Consider the following 15160-nt stretch of genomic DNA (forward strand, 5'->3'; position numbering starts at 1 on the left):
ATTAGCCCTTTAGCTGTGGCCCTACTTGTTAGTTGGTCTTCCACTTAGATCCCAGTTAACCTGTACTGGTGGGGATTTGCGTGACAGGCTGTTGAGTCAGCTCCTGACTCAGAAGTCCGGTTACACAGGACCTGCCAAAATTGTTGCAAGCATGCCAGGTTCCTGATTCTGTCAATAGAACTCATCTCTGGACACACAACCAACAGGTAGGAAGGTCCTGCAACTGTTGTGCTGCTACATTCAGGTGTGGTCCCAGTGGAAACAGTTCAATGTGGAAGTGGTGACGATATGCCTATGGAGTCAGTCCCAATTTGTCTAAAATGGCAGCTTTTACCGAAGGATATGAGCCAGACTGCTCATCGCTCAAGGTTTGGCACACTGCCCAGTCTCTCCCTTCAGAAATGGTACCTCTCTGGCCACCCAGGTTGACTCCTCCTAGCTGGCAGCTCTGGCTTCCCATTCACATTTATCTTCTGACCCCAACATCACTAACCCACGGCCCAGCCTGCCTGTGCTACCTTTGCCAGGACCAGCAAGACTTCCAGGAACCTATTTCTCTAGTTGTTTCAGAAGTCGCTCCTGTTGCTAGTATTTTTGCCTCCTGCTGCTTTCAAAGAAAGGTGAAGGAAGGAGGGTCCACCAGAGAAACCTCACCAACTATATCATTTAAAAAAAAAAATTTTTGCCCCTGTCTTTTCTGATGACAATGGCTCAATTTAATCTCATTTTTAGGGGCAAATCCACATGCCTTTTTTCTTCAGCGAGTGTAAGCTGATGCTCTCTCATACCAGTCCAGGAAAGACTGATGCCACACTGGACTCTGATTCAGGCCCTTGCCTCAGGATGCAATGTATTGATTAAATAAAAACTTGGCAAAATATCTAAAGTGGTTCCTCAGTCCAACATGGACAGTTGTTCCCAGGTCACCTATTCACTTGAGCAATTGCTGGCCTCCAGAAGGATCAAGTGCTCTTCAGACTATCCTCTGTCGTCTGGCCCCACAGACTCAGCTGGGAGGCAGCTGGTTGGTCACAGGGGAGGAGCTGAACCCATCCCCCCTTAAGTGGCCAGCTGCCGTAAGACAGACTCCCAGAGTAATGGCAAGTGTTACCCACCCTCTCCCATGATAGGCACAGGGTCCTCAAATGACATGCTCTGCTGCAGAGTTATGAGGAGCCAAGAGGGATACAGCCATTAATGGGAATCTCTCCTTGTGCTTCTATGTTCCTGTAGTTCCAGGGTCAAGTCAATCTCCATGTGTTTGAAGACTGGTGTGGCAGCTCCATCGAGCAGCTCAGAAGAAACCTCCACTTCCCACTGTACCCCCATGTGAGTGTACGCCAACTCCCTATCCCCTTCCCTGCACAACTCAGCATCTTTACTCCAGACTGCCCCTCCTTTCCTCTTCTTTCCCTTAACTGTACCCTCACTGCCTCTCCTCCTGCTCCTCTTCCCTTTCCTCTCCCCTCCCCAGCCTACCTTTCACTCTTCCTCCCATTCCCATCTTCCTCACATTGCTCCCGGGCCCTTCTTTCCCTTTTGCTCCTCCCTTGCCCATTCTGCACCCTCTCCTGCTGTTCCCATCCCCTTCAGTTCCACCTGCCCCTCCCTCCATCCTATTCCCTTCATCGGCCCCTCCTCACCGTCTCTCCTTTTGTCAGTCCCCTCCCCTCTGATACTGATACCTCCCAATCCCATCCCATTTAATTATTTTTGTTCTTTCTTCCACCTTTAGACACGAACCACATTGAAGAAACTAGCAGCATCACCAAAATGGACAAACTATGGGCTCCGTCTCTTCGGTTATTTGCATCCTTTCACTGATGGTGAGGAGGTGCCATGGCAGATCAGGGTTGTCATGCTGCCCTAGCCCTCCCTTCCCCTGCTTGAGACCGAACAGAAATGCTCTCATGCAGGAAATCCTAGCTTGATGGCTCTCTAGCCAGGAGCCAGAGATACTGTCCAGCTCTGACTCCAACAGAGACTGGTTGGCGTGGATAATATGTGCATGCTCTTCACTGGGGGGTGGGCAGGGAGAAAACAGAAGAAAACATATGTAATTTCTGAACAAGCAAACCAGACACTCCTGCATACACAACATCTATTCGCATACACAAACGCACGCTCAGGCACGCTCCCCATGAGCACATAGCTGTCCACACATGCATATGCACACAACCTACTAGCATTTACACACACATGTACGCATGCCCACATTCTCCTGCATGTGCACACACACACACACACACACACACACACACACACACACACACACACACTGTCCCTATCCGCATCCACACAACCCATGCTCTTTCCACCCACCCCATCCCTATCCACCCATCCACATGCTTCTGTCTATGCACAGCCTCCTTCCAAGCACCCACCCCCACCCATGTGCACCTGCACACACCACCCTTGAGCCCCTATGAAATCCTCCACCCATGCATCCTGGTCAGCACTCCAAAGCCTCATGCACACCTAAGCCCACACATCTGTGCCTGCCTCTGAGCTTCCTTGGGCACATTCCCAGACATACACTCAGTAAGCAAAGGAGAATCTTAGGAGAATCTGTGTGGACTTCTCAGCTTCCCCCTCTGTTAGATTTCAGCCAAACTGCATAGCACGGGGAATTGCACTAAGTAGAGCACAAGAAGACAATCTTCATTTTGTTGCAATGGGAAGATGAGATTTAAAAGCATCAGCAGTGTTTTACAATTCTGAAAGAGAGAGGGGAAGGGGTAGTTGGGCATAGGGAAAGTGCTGTGTCAGAGGGGATCAGGCTACGTCTCTCTAGGAGTGGAAGCTCTTTTTTCTGTTTGTGTATAGATCCTGTTAATGGAGAGCACCACTTAATCCCAGAAATCTCTTGGCAGGGGACTTTCAGTTTGCTATTGCTGCAGATGACAATGCTGAGTTCTGGTTGAGTCCAGATGAAAAGACCTCTGGTCTCCAGCTGCTGGCCAGTGTAGGCAAGGTACAGTGCATGCTGCATGGCTGTTGTAGTCAAGATTCTAATATGTCTGGGCGGGGATGAAAATCCTCATGGTTTATGTTGTATTTCAGGAGGAAGAAAGGGTGGCTGGAATAGCCAAGCTGTCCCCCTGATCAAACGGTGGGAGGCCTCCGCAAATGGAGGATTTACACCACATGGCATATCTGGGGCAGCTTGGCCTATTCCCGAGCTGCTGGAGTCCTGGGCTGTAATCAACAGACCTGGCTCTATTTCCAGCTACTGGAGCTCATGTCAGATTTCTCTGGAGGATGGGCACAATCCCCACAGCTGGACAGTAACCAGGGAACCTGGGAATTTTCTGTCTTTCACAGACTGGCAAGGAGTGGACTGCACCAGGAGAATTTGGGAAATTCCGGAGCCAGCAATCAAAGCCTGTGAGGTAAGTGATCGGGAAGGGTTGCTGCAACTTCCCCAGTGCTCAGAGCACTATCTACACATGTTGGGTTTAGTCCCAAACTTACCCACTTCCTGCTGTTTTGCTTTATTGGTGTCTCTAATTACAAAGGTTTTCATTTACCATTTTCAGTTTTTCATTTACCGGTTTTGGTTTTCATTTACTGTTTTCTGTTTGTGTCCCCCCCCCCCCCCGCCCGCCCCAGTTCTGATTGGTCATCTTAATCACATGGGGGGGGGGGTCAAAACTAAAAATTTTATTTTCAAAATGGGCCTCTTTTCTTTCTTTAATTCCCTACTAGCAGAGTGTGGATGCAGGGCTGGGATCCAGTGGTTTGATCCCTTCTTATCTGTAAGGGCTTGAATTGAAGCAATTGAATTGAAGTTATTGCTTGACTGCTCCCTTTAACTTGCTTCCTATCCAGACACAACTCCCCAGTTGCTGGTGACATTACTCAGGGTAGGTGGCATGGTTGGGGTATAAGGCAGACTCTGAATGAGCCACCTTCCCTCACTTTCTCTAGTGTGAATTCAGGTTAGTGCCATGACACAATAGCCGATGGCCAGGGGCGGCTCTACATATTTGGCCGCTCCAAGCAGTCAGGCGCGGGAGACGCCCCAGAGCCCCGGGAGCAGCGGACCTCCCAGTAGAAGCTCTATACCAGAGATGATTGAAGTTGCTCGCATTGGAAGTCACACGTGACTAGGAACCAGGACACTGAGCAGTCTTATATACAGTGGTCAATGACTTCTAGCCAGAGAACAGAGAATAAATAGATGGCAAGATAGCAGGGCCACCCGGGGGGGCGGGGGGGGGCAAGTGGGGCAATTTACCCCGGGCCCAGCAGGGGCCCCCACGAGAGTTTTTCGGGGCCCCTGGAGCAGGGTCCTTCACTCGCTCTGGGGGCCCCGGAAAACTCGCGGGGCCCGGGCCCCCGGAGCTTCTTCGCTCCTGGTCTTCGCTGGCCAGGGGGTCCTTCCTCTCCGGGACAGAAGGACCCCCCCGCCGCGGAATTACCGCCGAAGCGGGACCCGCCGCCGGAGTGCAGCCGGGTCTTCGGCGGTAATTCGGCGGCGGGGGGGTCCGCCTAAGTGCCCCAAAGACCCACGGTGGGGGCTGCACTTAGGCGGCGGGTCCCGCTTCGGTGGTAATTCGGCGGAGGGGGGTCCCCCCTGTGGGTCTTTGGGGCACTTTGGCGGCAGGTCCCGGAACGGAAGGACCCCCCCGCCGCCGACTTACCGCCGAAGCGGGGCCCCCTGCCGCCGAAGACCCTGGGCCCCCGGAATCCTCTGGGCGGCCCTGCAAGATAGGCCACTGGATGTGGAACCTGGGGGGTTGTTGGAAGGCCCGGGAGGACCAGCAGCCATCGGCAGGGCTGGCTCCAGACCCCAGCGCGGCAAGCACGCGCGTGGGGCGGCATTTGCCGGCAGGGGCGGCGGGCTGGGCCGGTGGACCTGCCGCAGTCATGCCTGCGGGAGGTCCACCGGAGCCCCGGGACGACCGGACCTGCCGCAGGCATGACTGCGGAGGGGGCGCTCCTCCCGCGGTTCCAGTGGACCTCCTGCAGGCATGACTGCGGACGGTTCGCTGGTCCCGCAGCTCGGCTGGACCTCCCGCAGGCATGACTGCGGAAGCTCCACTGGGAGCCGCCGGACCAGCCAACGGTCCGCAGCTGGGGGTGGTCCAGCCGAGCCGCGCGACCAGCGGACCCTCGCGCGGCTCGGCTGGACCTCCCGCAGCTGCGGACGGGTGGCGGGTCCGGCGGCTCCCAGTGGAGCTTCCGCAGTCATGCCCGCGGGGGGGCCAGCCGAGCTGCGGGACCAGCGAACCGTCCGCAGTCATGCCTGCAGGAGGTCCACTGGAACCGCGGGAGGAGCGCCCCCTCCGCAGTCATGCCTGCGGCAGGTCCGGTCGTCCCGGGGCTCCGGTGGACCTCCCGCAGGCATGACTGCGGCAGGTCCACCGGCCCAGCCCGCCGCCCCTGCCGGCAAATGCCGCCCCACGCGCATGCTTGCCGCGCTGGGGTCTGGAGCCGGCCCTGCCGATGGCTGCTGGTCCTCCCGGGCCTTCCAACAACCCCCCAGGTTCCACATCCAGTGGCCTATCTTGCAGGGCCGCCCAGAGGATTCCGGGGGCCCAGGGTCTTCGGCGGCAGGGGGCCCCGCTTCGGCGGTAAGTCGGCGGCGGGGGGGTCCTTCCGTTCCGGGACCCGCCGCCAAAGTGCCCCAAAGACCCACAGGGGGGACCCCCCTCCGCCGAATTACCACCGAAGCGGGACCCGCCGCCTAAGTGCAGCCCCCACCGTGGGTCTTTGGGGCACTTAGGCGGACCCCCCCGCCGCCGAATTACCGCCGAAGACCCGGCTGCACTCCGGCGGCGGGTCCCGCTTCGGCGGTAATTCCGCGGCGGGGGGGTCCTTCTGTCCCGGAGAGGAAGGACCCCCTGGCCAGCGAAGACCAGGAGCGAAGAAGCTCCGGGGGCCCGGGCCCCGCGAGAGTTTTCCGGGGCCCCCGGAGCGAGTGAAGGACCCTGCTCCAGGGGCCCCGAAAAACTCTCGTGGGGGCCCCTGCTGGGCCCGGGGCCTGGGGTAAATTGCCCCACTTGCCCCCCCCCCCCCCGGCGGCCCTGCTATCTTGCCATCTATTTATTCTCTGTTCTCTGGCTAGAAGTCATTGACCACTGTATATAAGACTGCTCAGTGTCCTGGTTCCTAGTCACGTGTGACTTCCAATGCGAGCAACTTCAATCATCTCTGGTATAGAGCTTCTACAGTGCCCACTGAGTGCATTGTCTGAGACCTGGTCTACACTGGGGAGGGAGCTAAGTGAGTCTAAGTTACGCAACTTCAGCTACGAAAATAGTGTAGCTGAAGTCGATGTACTTAGAGCTATTTACCACGGTGTCTTCACCGCAGTAGGTTGATTGCTGATGCTCCCCCAATGACTCCGCCTACGCTTCTCGCTCCAGTGGCGTACCTGAGTCAACAGGAGAGCACACGGCAGTCGATTTATCACGTCTTCACTAGACGCGATAAATCAACTCCCACTGGATCGATCACTCTGAAGGTAAGTGTAGACATGCCCTGAGTGTGCCACTAGCTGGCCAGAGGCCATCTCTGAGGCATTTATGGAATTCTGATGCAAGACTCCCTGCTTTGGAAGCAAGAATTGAAATGCAAAGCTGTACACTGGCCAAGATGGGAATCCACCCAACTGGGCTACTGTACTGGGAGACCAAGGAGCTTATGATGGCCTACCAAAAGGCCCAGGCCAATAATCCCAGGCCTGGTAAACCCTGATGTGCCCCAAGATCTCTACGCTCTGGGTATCCATGACACCGGCAGATGACAGATTGTACAGAATCCACCACGCGAGAAAACAGTGTTGTCAGTTTTTGCAATGTTATTGCAAGTTCTGCGGTATTTGATATTTTACTGATAACCTCAGCATCTGGAGTTGTGACCACATGAGACTCCTAACTTTCCTTAAAAAAAAAAAAAAAAGGCAAGTTTCTAGCCTTGATGACTGGAGAAAAGCTTGAAAATGCGATTTGAGTGAATCCATGTACCCTAAGGGCTCAGAAACCAGAAGGGAAATAAAAAGAATATATATTTTTAATGTCATGATTTTTGAATGTTTTAGGGTGGCAATATTGGGAAAGAGACCTAAAAGTGGGGAAACTGTGCTAGATTATAAAACTGCTTGAATCCCTATCAGATGCATCCAGAGTACATTAAAATGGTGATAGTGTTCCCCCTGGTGGTTGCCTACTAGAATTCCTTGGGGAACTGTGATGTTGAGGAGAGAAGACGGTTTCTCCTAAAGAAACAAACACAAAAATAAAAGAATCCAACAATCTCCTCTAGGAAAAAAAAAAAAAGAGAGAGAGAGGAGATCGTATTCAACATTTTGCAGAGGTCCTTGGGGAACTGATGTTGAGGAGAGAAGACGGTTTCTCCTAAAGAAACAAACACAAAAATAAAAGAATCCAACAATCTCCTCTAGAAAAAAAAAAGAGAGAGAGAGGAGATCGTATTCAACATTTTGCAGAGGGTTCCACCTAGCAACTGGCCAGGTTTCCTAAAGGCCAAGAAACCCAACAGTGGGACTAAAATTCCGGTGTTCAGAATCATTAGCTGAAAGTAGAGGCTCACCTTGCACCCTTTAAGAGCATGGAGAGGACTGGCTGGGAGCATTAGTTGAGTATGGCCTCCCAAGGAAGAGTGCCATGTACAAAATCATTAGCACGCCCTGCGTACAGCATCTGGGCTTCCTCTGGAGGTTTCACATCCCACAGCTGACCAGGCCCAACCTTACTTAGTTTGAGACCAGGGTAGGTTGCAAGCCAAGGTGTGGTAGGATTGCTCCACAGTCCCTGTGTGAGAGCAATGAAGCAAGCAAATGCCACTGAATGTTTCCAATGGTAGACCTGAGTTTCTCTCTTTCACAGATTATCAGCTTCAGGCAGGTACTACTTTGAAGTGCTTCACAAACAGAATGACAGAGGAACAGACCATGTGGAAGTGGCAGTAAGTGCTCCTGTGCAGCCAGGTTCTGCGTGTGCACTGATGGAGTTTGAGAGTGAGATTAGGTGACAACTTCACTCCCCTACCAATTCCCCGCTTTGCCTGGGACGTCTCATCCTGAGCCTTTACATTGTTCAGTGAGGGACAGCCCTATTTCCATCCTGGCCCCTTATCTCATTCTGCCTGGGACAGGCCCACTTAGTCCCTGACCTCTTCCATCTTTCCCCCACTCTCCATACTTTTCCTTTCCTGCCATTAGACTGAGTCCTGGGGAATTTTAGACTTGCTCCCATTCCCTTCCCTTTCCTGGTAGATGTTCTGTACTGATTTGGGGAAGGCGGCTTTTCAGAGGTCCCATATGGTTATGGACAGATGCGTGCTCTTCCTTTCCTGCTGGATGAAATAATTCAATAAACGCTTCATACTAATCTCTTTTTCTATTCCAGTGGAGACTGAGTGACCCAGAAACTAAGTTCACCGTCATCGACTCCCAGTTCCTCTCCCTTTTTGCTAGTAAGTGTCTCCTCCACAGGCTGATGCCTCACAGATTTATCTATGTATCTCATTGTTCATTCCAAAGCATCACAGATGCTTCACAGCTGATTGCAGCCTATCCAGGCACATGGAAATAATGTGCAGTGTATGCAGCATGGAGCAGCTGGAGGTTTAACAGGGTCTGGGTCAGAAGATGCGCTCTGGCCAAGTTTTGGGGAACATTATTAAGCATGGGGAAATTGGGAGGTTCATGGAGTGGGATCTCAATGTTATGTAGAGAGATTTGGAGTCCATTGCAAGGGAGAAGAGATGAGATCTGAAGAGCATAAAGGAGCCTGCAAGGAACAGAGAAACTGTTCCAGATGGTGTTGGTAGTATGGGAGAAAGATCTACTGCCTGCTGTGCAGGGACCCGGGGGAGCAGAATGGAGCCTGGAATATGAGAGCCAAGAGAATGTGCTGGCAGATGGACAGGAATGAGGACAGCGAGATGAGGGGGATGGATCTGTGAAGGATTTTTTTAAAGCTAGAGAGAAGTTCTCGTGCTGGATGCTGAATGAAAGGAAAGCCACCGAAGATATCTGAGGATGCAACTACAGCTTTGACCCCCTCAAGTCCATTCAAAATGCTGCTGCTGAGATCTTCCTGTCTTGTTCCTCTGACCCTGTCACCCTCCCCCTGTAAGTCCCTCCACTGGCTCTCCTTTCTCCATAACATCAAATACAAGTTTTTTGTCATTGCATTTATGGCCCTTCACAGCTTAGCCTGGCCCTACCTCGTGTCTCTAGTATCAACCCCACCTTCATTCTGCCAGTGTTCCCAGCCTTTACTGACCATCCGTGTCAGCTTCACTCTCAAACACGCCTGGGCTTTCTCCCAGGCCACGCTTCATGCATAGGGGAGACTCCCTGATATCATCCGTACAGCCACTACCTTTTCTTTCTTCAAATCCCTCCTTGAAAACCACCTTTGCTGTGATGTCTTCAGAACCTGCCAGGTGACCATGACTGGGCAGATGATGAGTTGTGACAGTCCCCTTCCTTTCCTTGCTCCCTGCTTCTTACTAATTCCCCCCATTCCCCTTCACCCTGCCACTGCCCCCTTTTTCAAATAGCAAATCAGGAAATTATCAGAGTGGTGTCAATTGTCACTACATTCATTGCTTGAGTGTGATTTCCCCATCTCCACCCTTCATCTGTTCTGGTGTCTTCTAGATTTTGAGCTTTCCAGGGAAGTGTCTGTACAGTCCTTGGCACAATGAGGGACCTGACCCTGTCTGGGGGCTTTTGGACACTGCCATAATATAAATAATATTTAACCATTTCTGGGGATGAGATGCCAAATTTTAGAAGGAGTGGAACAATACTAGCATGGATGAAATGATGGATTGTTCCTTCCTCCCTCCCTCCCTCCCTCCCTCCCTCATTCTGTCTCTGGTTTCTAGATGAGACTCTCTTCAAGATGGATGAGGTTGGTCATATCCCACAGACATTGGCCACCCATGCAAGCCCACCTATGGCCAATCTGGGCAACATGGTACACCCAGCTGACATGCTGAAGCCCGACCCTCGAGATACTATTTATAAAGGTAAGAGACCATCAAACAGACAGTTGCAGCTGATCATATCACATGAACTGGGGCAACTGAGTAAAGTGGTGTTTCATAAGCTGTTTCCCCCAAACTGGGATAAGGAAATAGCTGCTCCACACTCTGCCCTGTCATTTCAGGACACCCAAGAGAGCTGTAGCATATGAAGGTTAAATTATAAATGTAAGAGGTTAATGTAGCGGGATAACCCCAGTGGGATGGCTTGTTTAACGCAGCTGACATCACTGTGGTGGCAAATTGGTACATTAATAGGGAATGGCCACAGTGATGGCTGTCCTATTGCATCAGTTTAGGGTAGATTTGGTTTGGTGCATTGCCCATGTAACTGTTCTTTTTGTGTGTGTGTGTGTGTGTGTCTCTCTCTCTCTCTCTACCTCTCAGTGCCTTTGATTAGTAAGTCACGCCTGCCCAGGACCCTACCAGACTGCCCTTACAAGCCCAGTTACCTAGTGAATGGATTCCCACTGCAGCGCTATCAAGGACTTCAGTTTGTAAGTCTAATTCCTTAAACAGAGATGTATGCCCAGCTCATCCCTGTGGTGGGGGAAAGTGTACATTGTGTAGAACATGGAACGTAGCTGGGACCAATGCCTGTTTGCAGGGAGGGTGTTCTTTTCATAATGTGTGGAGCAGCCCAAGAGATGATACCTGCTGAGGTTTGGGTGTTGCTTCCATTGTCTGTATAACAATCCAATGTCTGCTTCCCTATTTCCTATTCAGCGGGAACTGTTACTCAACTGGATACACACAGCAAGATGCAAATGGGGGGTTTGAAGAACATATCCCCCAATATCAGTTCTAAAGCCATACAATAAACAGATCTAGGCTCAAACCCAAAGTCCAGATAGTGCCAAACACTGCAAAACTTGGGATAAATTTCTGAACTGTGCAGCTCACCCCTGTCTTCATACAGGGCCCAAATCAAAACTCTAGATCCCAACATCCCTAGGACAGATTGGATTTCTGTAATGGGACAACCCCAGATCTGCATGCTCTGACAGCTCACATCTGGAGTTGAACACTGATGCTCATGCCCATCTATACAATAATTTTTTGTGCATGCATTTTTTCCCTCTTTCCCAGGTTCATTTGTCCTTTGTTTACCCAAATGATTACAGCCGCTTGAGCCATATGGAGACAGACAACAAATGTTTCTACCAGGAGAGCCACTATTACTTGGAGAGGTAAAACAATCCTCCTGAGTCACAGTCCAGGACTGGTTGGTGAAGCAACTGCCTTGGCATATAGCTGAGACTCTAGGATTTAACCACTGGAAGGGGAGCAGAGAAGTATGAGGGTTTAGACTGGGATAGAACTTTACATGCAAATTTGTAGAATTCTCTTATTAAACACCCAGAGTCTCCACTGAAGTTAATGGGAATTGAGTGCGCCAGCTTGGAGCTTAAATCCTGCAGATAGCCAATGTACTTTTTTTAAATGAAAATGTTTTTAACTCCTAAAAGAAAACTGCCCCCCAGAGGGAAATGTAATGAATGGAAATCAACATGGGTTTATGGAAAATACATCCTGTCAATCTATGAGATTGCAGATTTGATTGATAAAGGTAATAGTATTGACATACAGACTTTCTGTAAGAGAAAGCCATGAGAATGATTAAAGGATTAGAAAGCATGCCTTTCATACTGTTAGACTCAAAGAGCTCAATCTATTTTACCTTCTCTTTGTTAAGTTAAGGGATGACTTAATTACAGTATGTTAAGTATGTACACAGGGAATAAATATTTAATAATGGGCTCTTCAGTCTAGCAGTGAACAGTATAACACAATCATGATGGCTGGAAGTTGAAGCTAGGAAATAAGGCTTACATTTTTAACAGTGAGAATAATTAACCATTGGAACAATTTAGCAAGTGTCATGGTGGATTCTCCATCACTCACGATTTTTAAATCAAGATTCGATGTTTTTCTAAAAGATCAGCTCTAGGAATCATTTTGGGAAAGTTCTATGGCCTGTGCTATACAGGAGGTCAGTCTTCAGTGGTTCTCAATCCGCAAGGCCGCTTGCGGCCCAACCAGCACACAGCTGCGGCCCATGTGACATCCTCAGGGCCATACAGGTAACATATATATTGGGTGGATGCGATCCACATAAACACAGACAGCTGCATATGTGGCCCACAATGGTAAATAAGTTGAGAACCACTGGACTAGATGATCACAATAGTCCCTTTGGACCTTGCAAATGGAATCTATGAAGGCTTCTCTTCCCCCTGCAGGGTTTATCTTTGAGGGGCAGAGAGGTAACCACCCAGCACCTGCTGCTCCCTATGAATGAGAGCTCTTCCTATTCATACCGGGCAGCATGGGAGAAAGAAGGAAGGTGTTCGAGGGGACATTGACATGATGGACAATAAAGGAGGGGTTGATGACTCAAAACTGTGTTAGAAACGAGTATAAGCATGAAGACAAGTAGTTTGTGTTTGACACAGAGGAAAAGAGGGGACCAGGGGGTGCCAAGAATGGGGTTGGGAAAGTCAGAGTGATGAGACATGGTCTTTGCAGCCATATTTTGAATGGATTTAAGGGATGGTAAGACGGCATTTATCATGGTGTGATACTTCCAGCAGAGAAACACTCCTCTGTAACATACAGTTGTGCTTACATTGCCTCCTTACTCCTGAAGGTTTGGATTCTATAAGTATATGAAAATCGACCTTCCAGAGAGGAGAAATCTGGAGTCTGGGGAGAAAACCAAGCAGCCAGGTAGAGACCCCAATGCGAGAGACAGGAGGACTCTCCCGTTTGTCAAAAAAAATTTTCTGGCTCCCTTTCCCTGGAATGGATGGAAGATGCAGCTGATTTCACGTGCAATGAAAAGCATGGCCCTCGTGTGCCAGAGAGCCGTGGCCAGGAGGAGGGGGCAGGGCCATCAGACCTGCTAAGTTTTTTTTTTGTGAAGCTGCACATGTGACACATCATGCAAATTATTTAATTATATGACTTGCCTATTTACTAATAATTTTGCATAAAGCCTTAAACTTCATCTTAAAAAAAAATGTGGTTTTATTGCTGGTTAAAGGTATCACAGAGAGCTCAGGCTGGGGCAGCCTCCCCTTGCCCTTTTCAGACCCTGCCCTATTCTCTCCCCCATCTGCTCCCTAAACCTCAGTCCCCTCCCCTACCTTAGAGCCCACCCAGTTTCAACATTCAGTCCCCTCCACAATCTCAGTGTTCTTCATTCACTATTCTCCTTGATCCCTGCTGTCACCCTGCCTCTTCCTCAGGGCAGGCTCCATGTTGGATGGGCACCTGTCAGGCACCACCATGGGCTCTAATGGCCTCAGTAGGAACTGCGTTTCCTGCTCACATCTTCATACATAAGATTCAACCTGAGCTGCAGGCTGGCATGAGAGAAGTGCCGAATGTGCACATTTGGCCACCCTGGTCCACATGTGAAAGAGGGCCATTGCTGGGTGGGAGGGGCAAGTTTACACATGCCAGAGACCCATGGCCATTGGTGAGACTGGCCCACACATGCCAAGGAGACTAGTACAAGAATTAGCACTACTTCCCCTCCCCAGAGCACCCCCAGGGCATTGGAAGAGGGAATATTCACCATCCACACTACGACAGTGAATGAGAACAAGAAAGACAGTTCCCTCAGTGGTGGACACATAAAGGGGGATGAGCGGATGGGTTAACTCCCTTCACCTTTTGGGTGTGGGTCAAGGTGGCGGGGGCAGCAGAGCAGGTATGAGAGATGTAACTAGGATTGATATTGCAGGCTCTGAGGATGGGAATCCTGATGAGTTTCAGTACACAGACCAGGATGCAGAGAGCACCAACCTCACAAGGAATCCCAGCAAGTGGGGAGCAGAGCCGGTGAGAGTCGAGGCAAACCCCACCATGATAGCAGGCTATGATGACATTTACAATGACTATTCCCTCCCGGGGCTTCGGAAGCTCCTCTCGCTCATAGATGGTAAGGTGGGAGAGGTGCTGCAGAAGAGAGGCGCAAAAACGCCCCTCATCAAGCCAGCTCACAGGACTTCAGCCAACCAGAGCATCAATCAAACTGGTCTAGAAAGAAACCTACCAGTGAGCAGGCCCCATCTAAAAATCAAGGTCAAGGACAGTTCCAGAAACCCTCCTCATCATGTTAGGGGCATCCATAGGAAGTCACTGCCCAAGAGGAGAGTGGGAGGCCAGGACCCTCCTTCTAGCACAAGACCTCATGAGCCCTGGGAACATATACCCAGCAATTCCAGGAACTCCACTGACAGGATTCCAGGGGAGGTGGGCCCTCTTCAGACAGACCTCAATGCAACCAGCACCAAGGACCAGCCAGCAGGCAACATGCAAGCAAGGAGACGAAGTCCAGTCTCTGGCAAAATAAGCAGTAGAGCTGTGAGTGCTGCCAGCCTCAGCAAGCAGACCCTTTACCAGGCCCAGTGGCTAAACCAGGTGGAGTCGTACATTGCTGAGCAGAAGGCAGCTGACGGCATTGAGGTAGATATGGAAAGGGGGCAGGTGGAATCTCAACCTGAGCCTGCTGTGCTGGCAGTGGAAGAGGAGGAGGAAGAGGTGGAAGGGGAAGCAGAGTGGCAGAAGGAGGGATTTGAGTACATGCCATTTGACCAGGTAGTGAACTGGGAACAGACCTTCAGCGCAAGCAACTTGGACTTCCACACGCTGCGGACAGACTGGATTGACCTGAAGTGCAACACATCGGGGAACCTGCTGTTGAAAGAGAGGGAGGCCCTGGAGGTCACACGCGTCTTCCTGAAGAAACTCAACCAGAGAAACAAAGGGTAAGGCAAACTCTCTCTCACAGCCCGTGGTCCTCTCCTATGGTCTCCATACCATGCTGCATAGGAACAACAGGACAGTGTAAGGAACCAATAGAAGTTAGGGAGCAAACTCCAGAGGTGGAAAATACAACCCTAGGAAATGAACTGTGAAAGTGGAAGGGGCACTAAACACCTGAGTGGAATGAGAATGGGAGAAAACACCTTCACTGTAGCTCACTAAGAGGTCAGTAACCCAGGTCAGTAGTGGCTGAAAGGTCTTTGACAGCTGGGTGGTGGCTGGTGTGAAATGAGTGGAGGTTTCAGTCCAGTTCCCAGTAAGCACGTTCCCAGAATGTGTAAACCAGCATCATCAT

At 50.9% G+C, this 15160-nt stretch overlaps 1 protein-coding gene across 1 annotated transcript in view; it reads left to right on the plus strand.

The window, feature by feature from the left end:
• B4GALNT3 (beta-1,4-N-acetyl-galactosaminyltransferase 3) overlaps positions 1 to 15160 on the plus strand; it is a 110120-nt gene that overhangs the window by 83960 nt on the left and 11000 nt on the right. Inside the window, exons 4-14 of the mRNA XM_045002548.1 lie at positions 1234 to 1329; positions 1736 to 1826; positions 2874 to 2974; positions 3325 to 3392; positions 7857 to 7935; positions 8379 to 8445; positions 9871 to 10014; positions 10417 to 10526; positions 11119 to 11219; positions 12680 to 12759; positions 13781 to 14807. Coding sequence (XP_044858483.1) covers positions 1234 to 1329; positions 1736 to 1826; positions 2874 to 2974; positions 3325 to 3392; positions 7857 to 7935; positions 8379 to 8445; positions 9871 to 10014; positions 10417 to 10526; positions 11119 to 11219; positions 12680 to 12759; positions 13781 to 14807 — 1964 coding nt within the window. The remainder of the gene's footprint in view (positions 1 to 1233; positions 1330 to 1735; positions 1827 to 2873; positions 2975 to 3324; positions 3393 to 7856; positions 7936 to 8378; positions 8446 to 9870; positions 10015 to 10416; positions 10527 to 11118; positions 11220 to 12679; positions 12760 to 13780; positions 14808 to 15160) is intronic.

Source organism: Mauremys mutica, chromosome 1, assembly GCF_020497125.1.
Source record: "Mauremys mutica isolate MM-2020 ecotype Southern chromosome 1, ASM2049712v1, whole genome shotgun sequence".
NCBI classification, from domain to species: Eukaryota; Metazoa; Chordata; order Testudines; family Geoemydidae; genus Mauremys; species Mauremys mutica.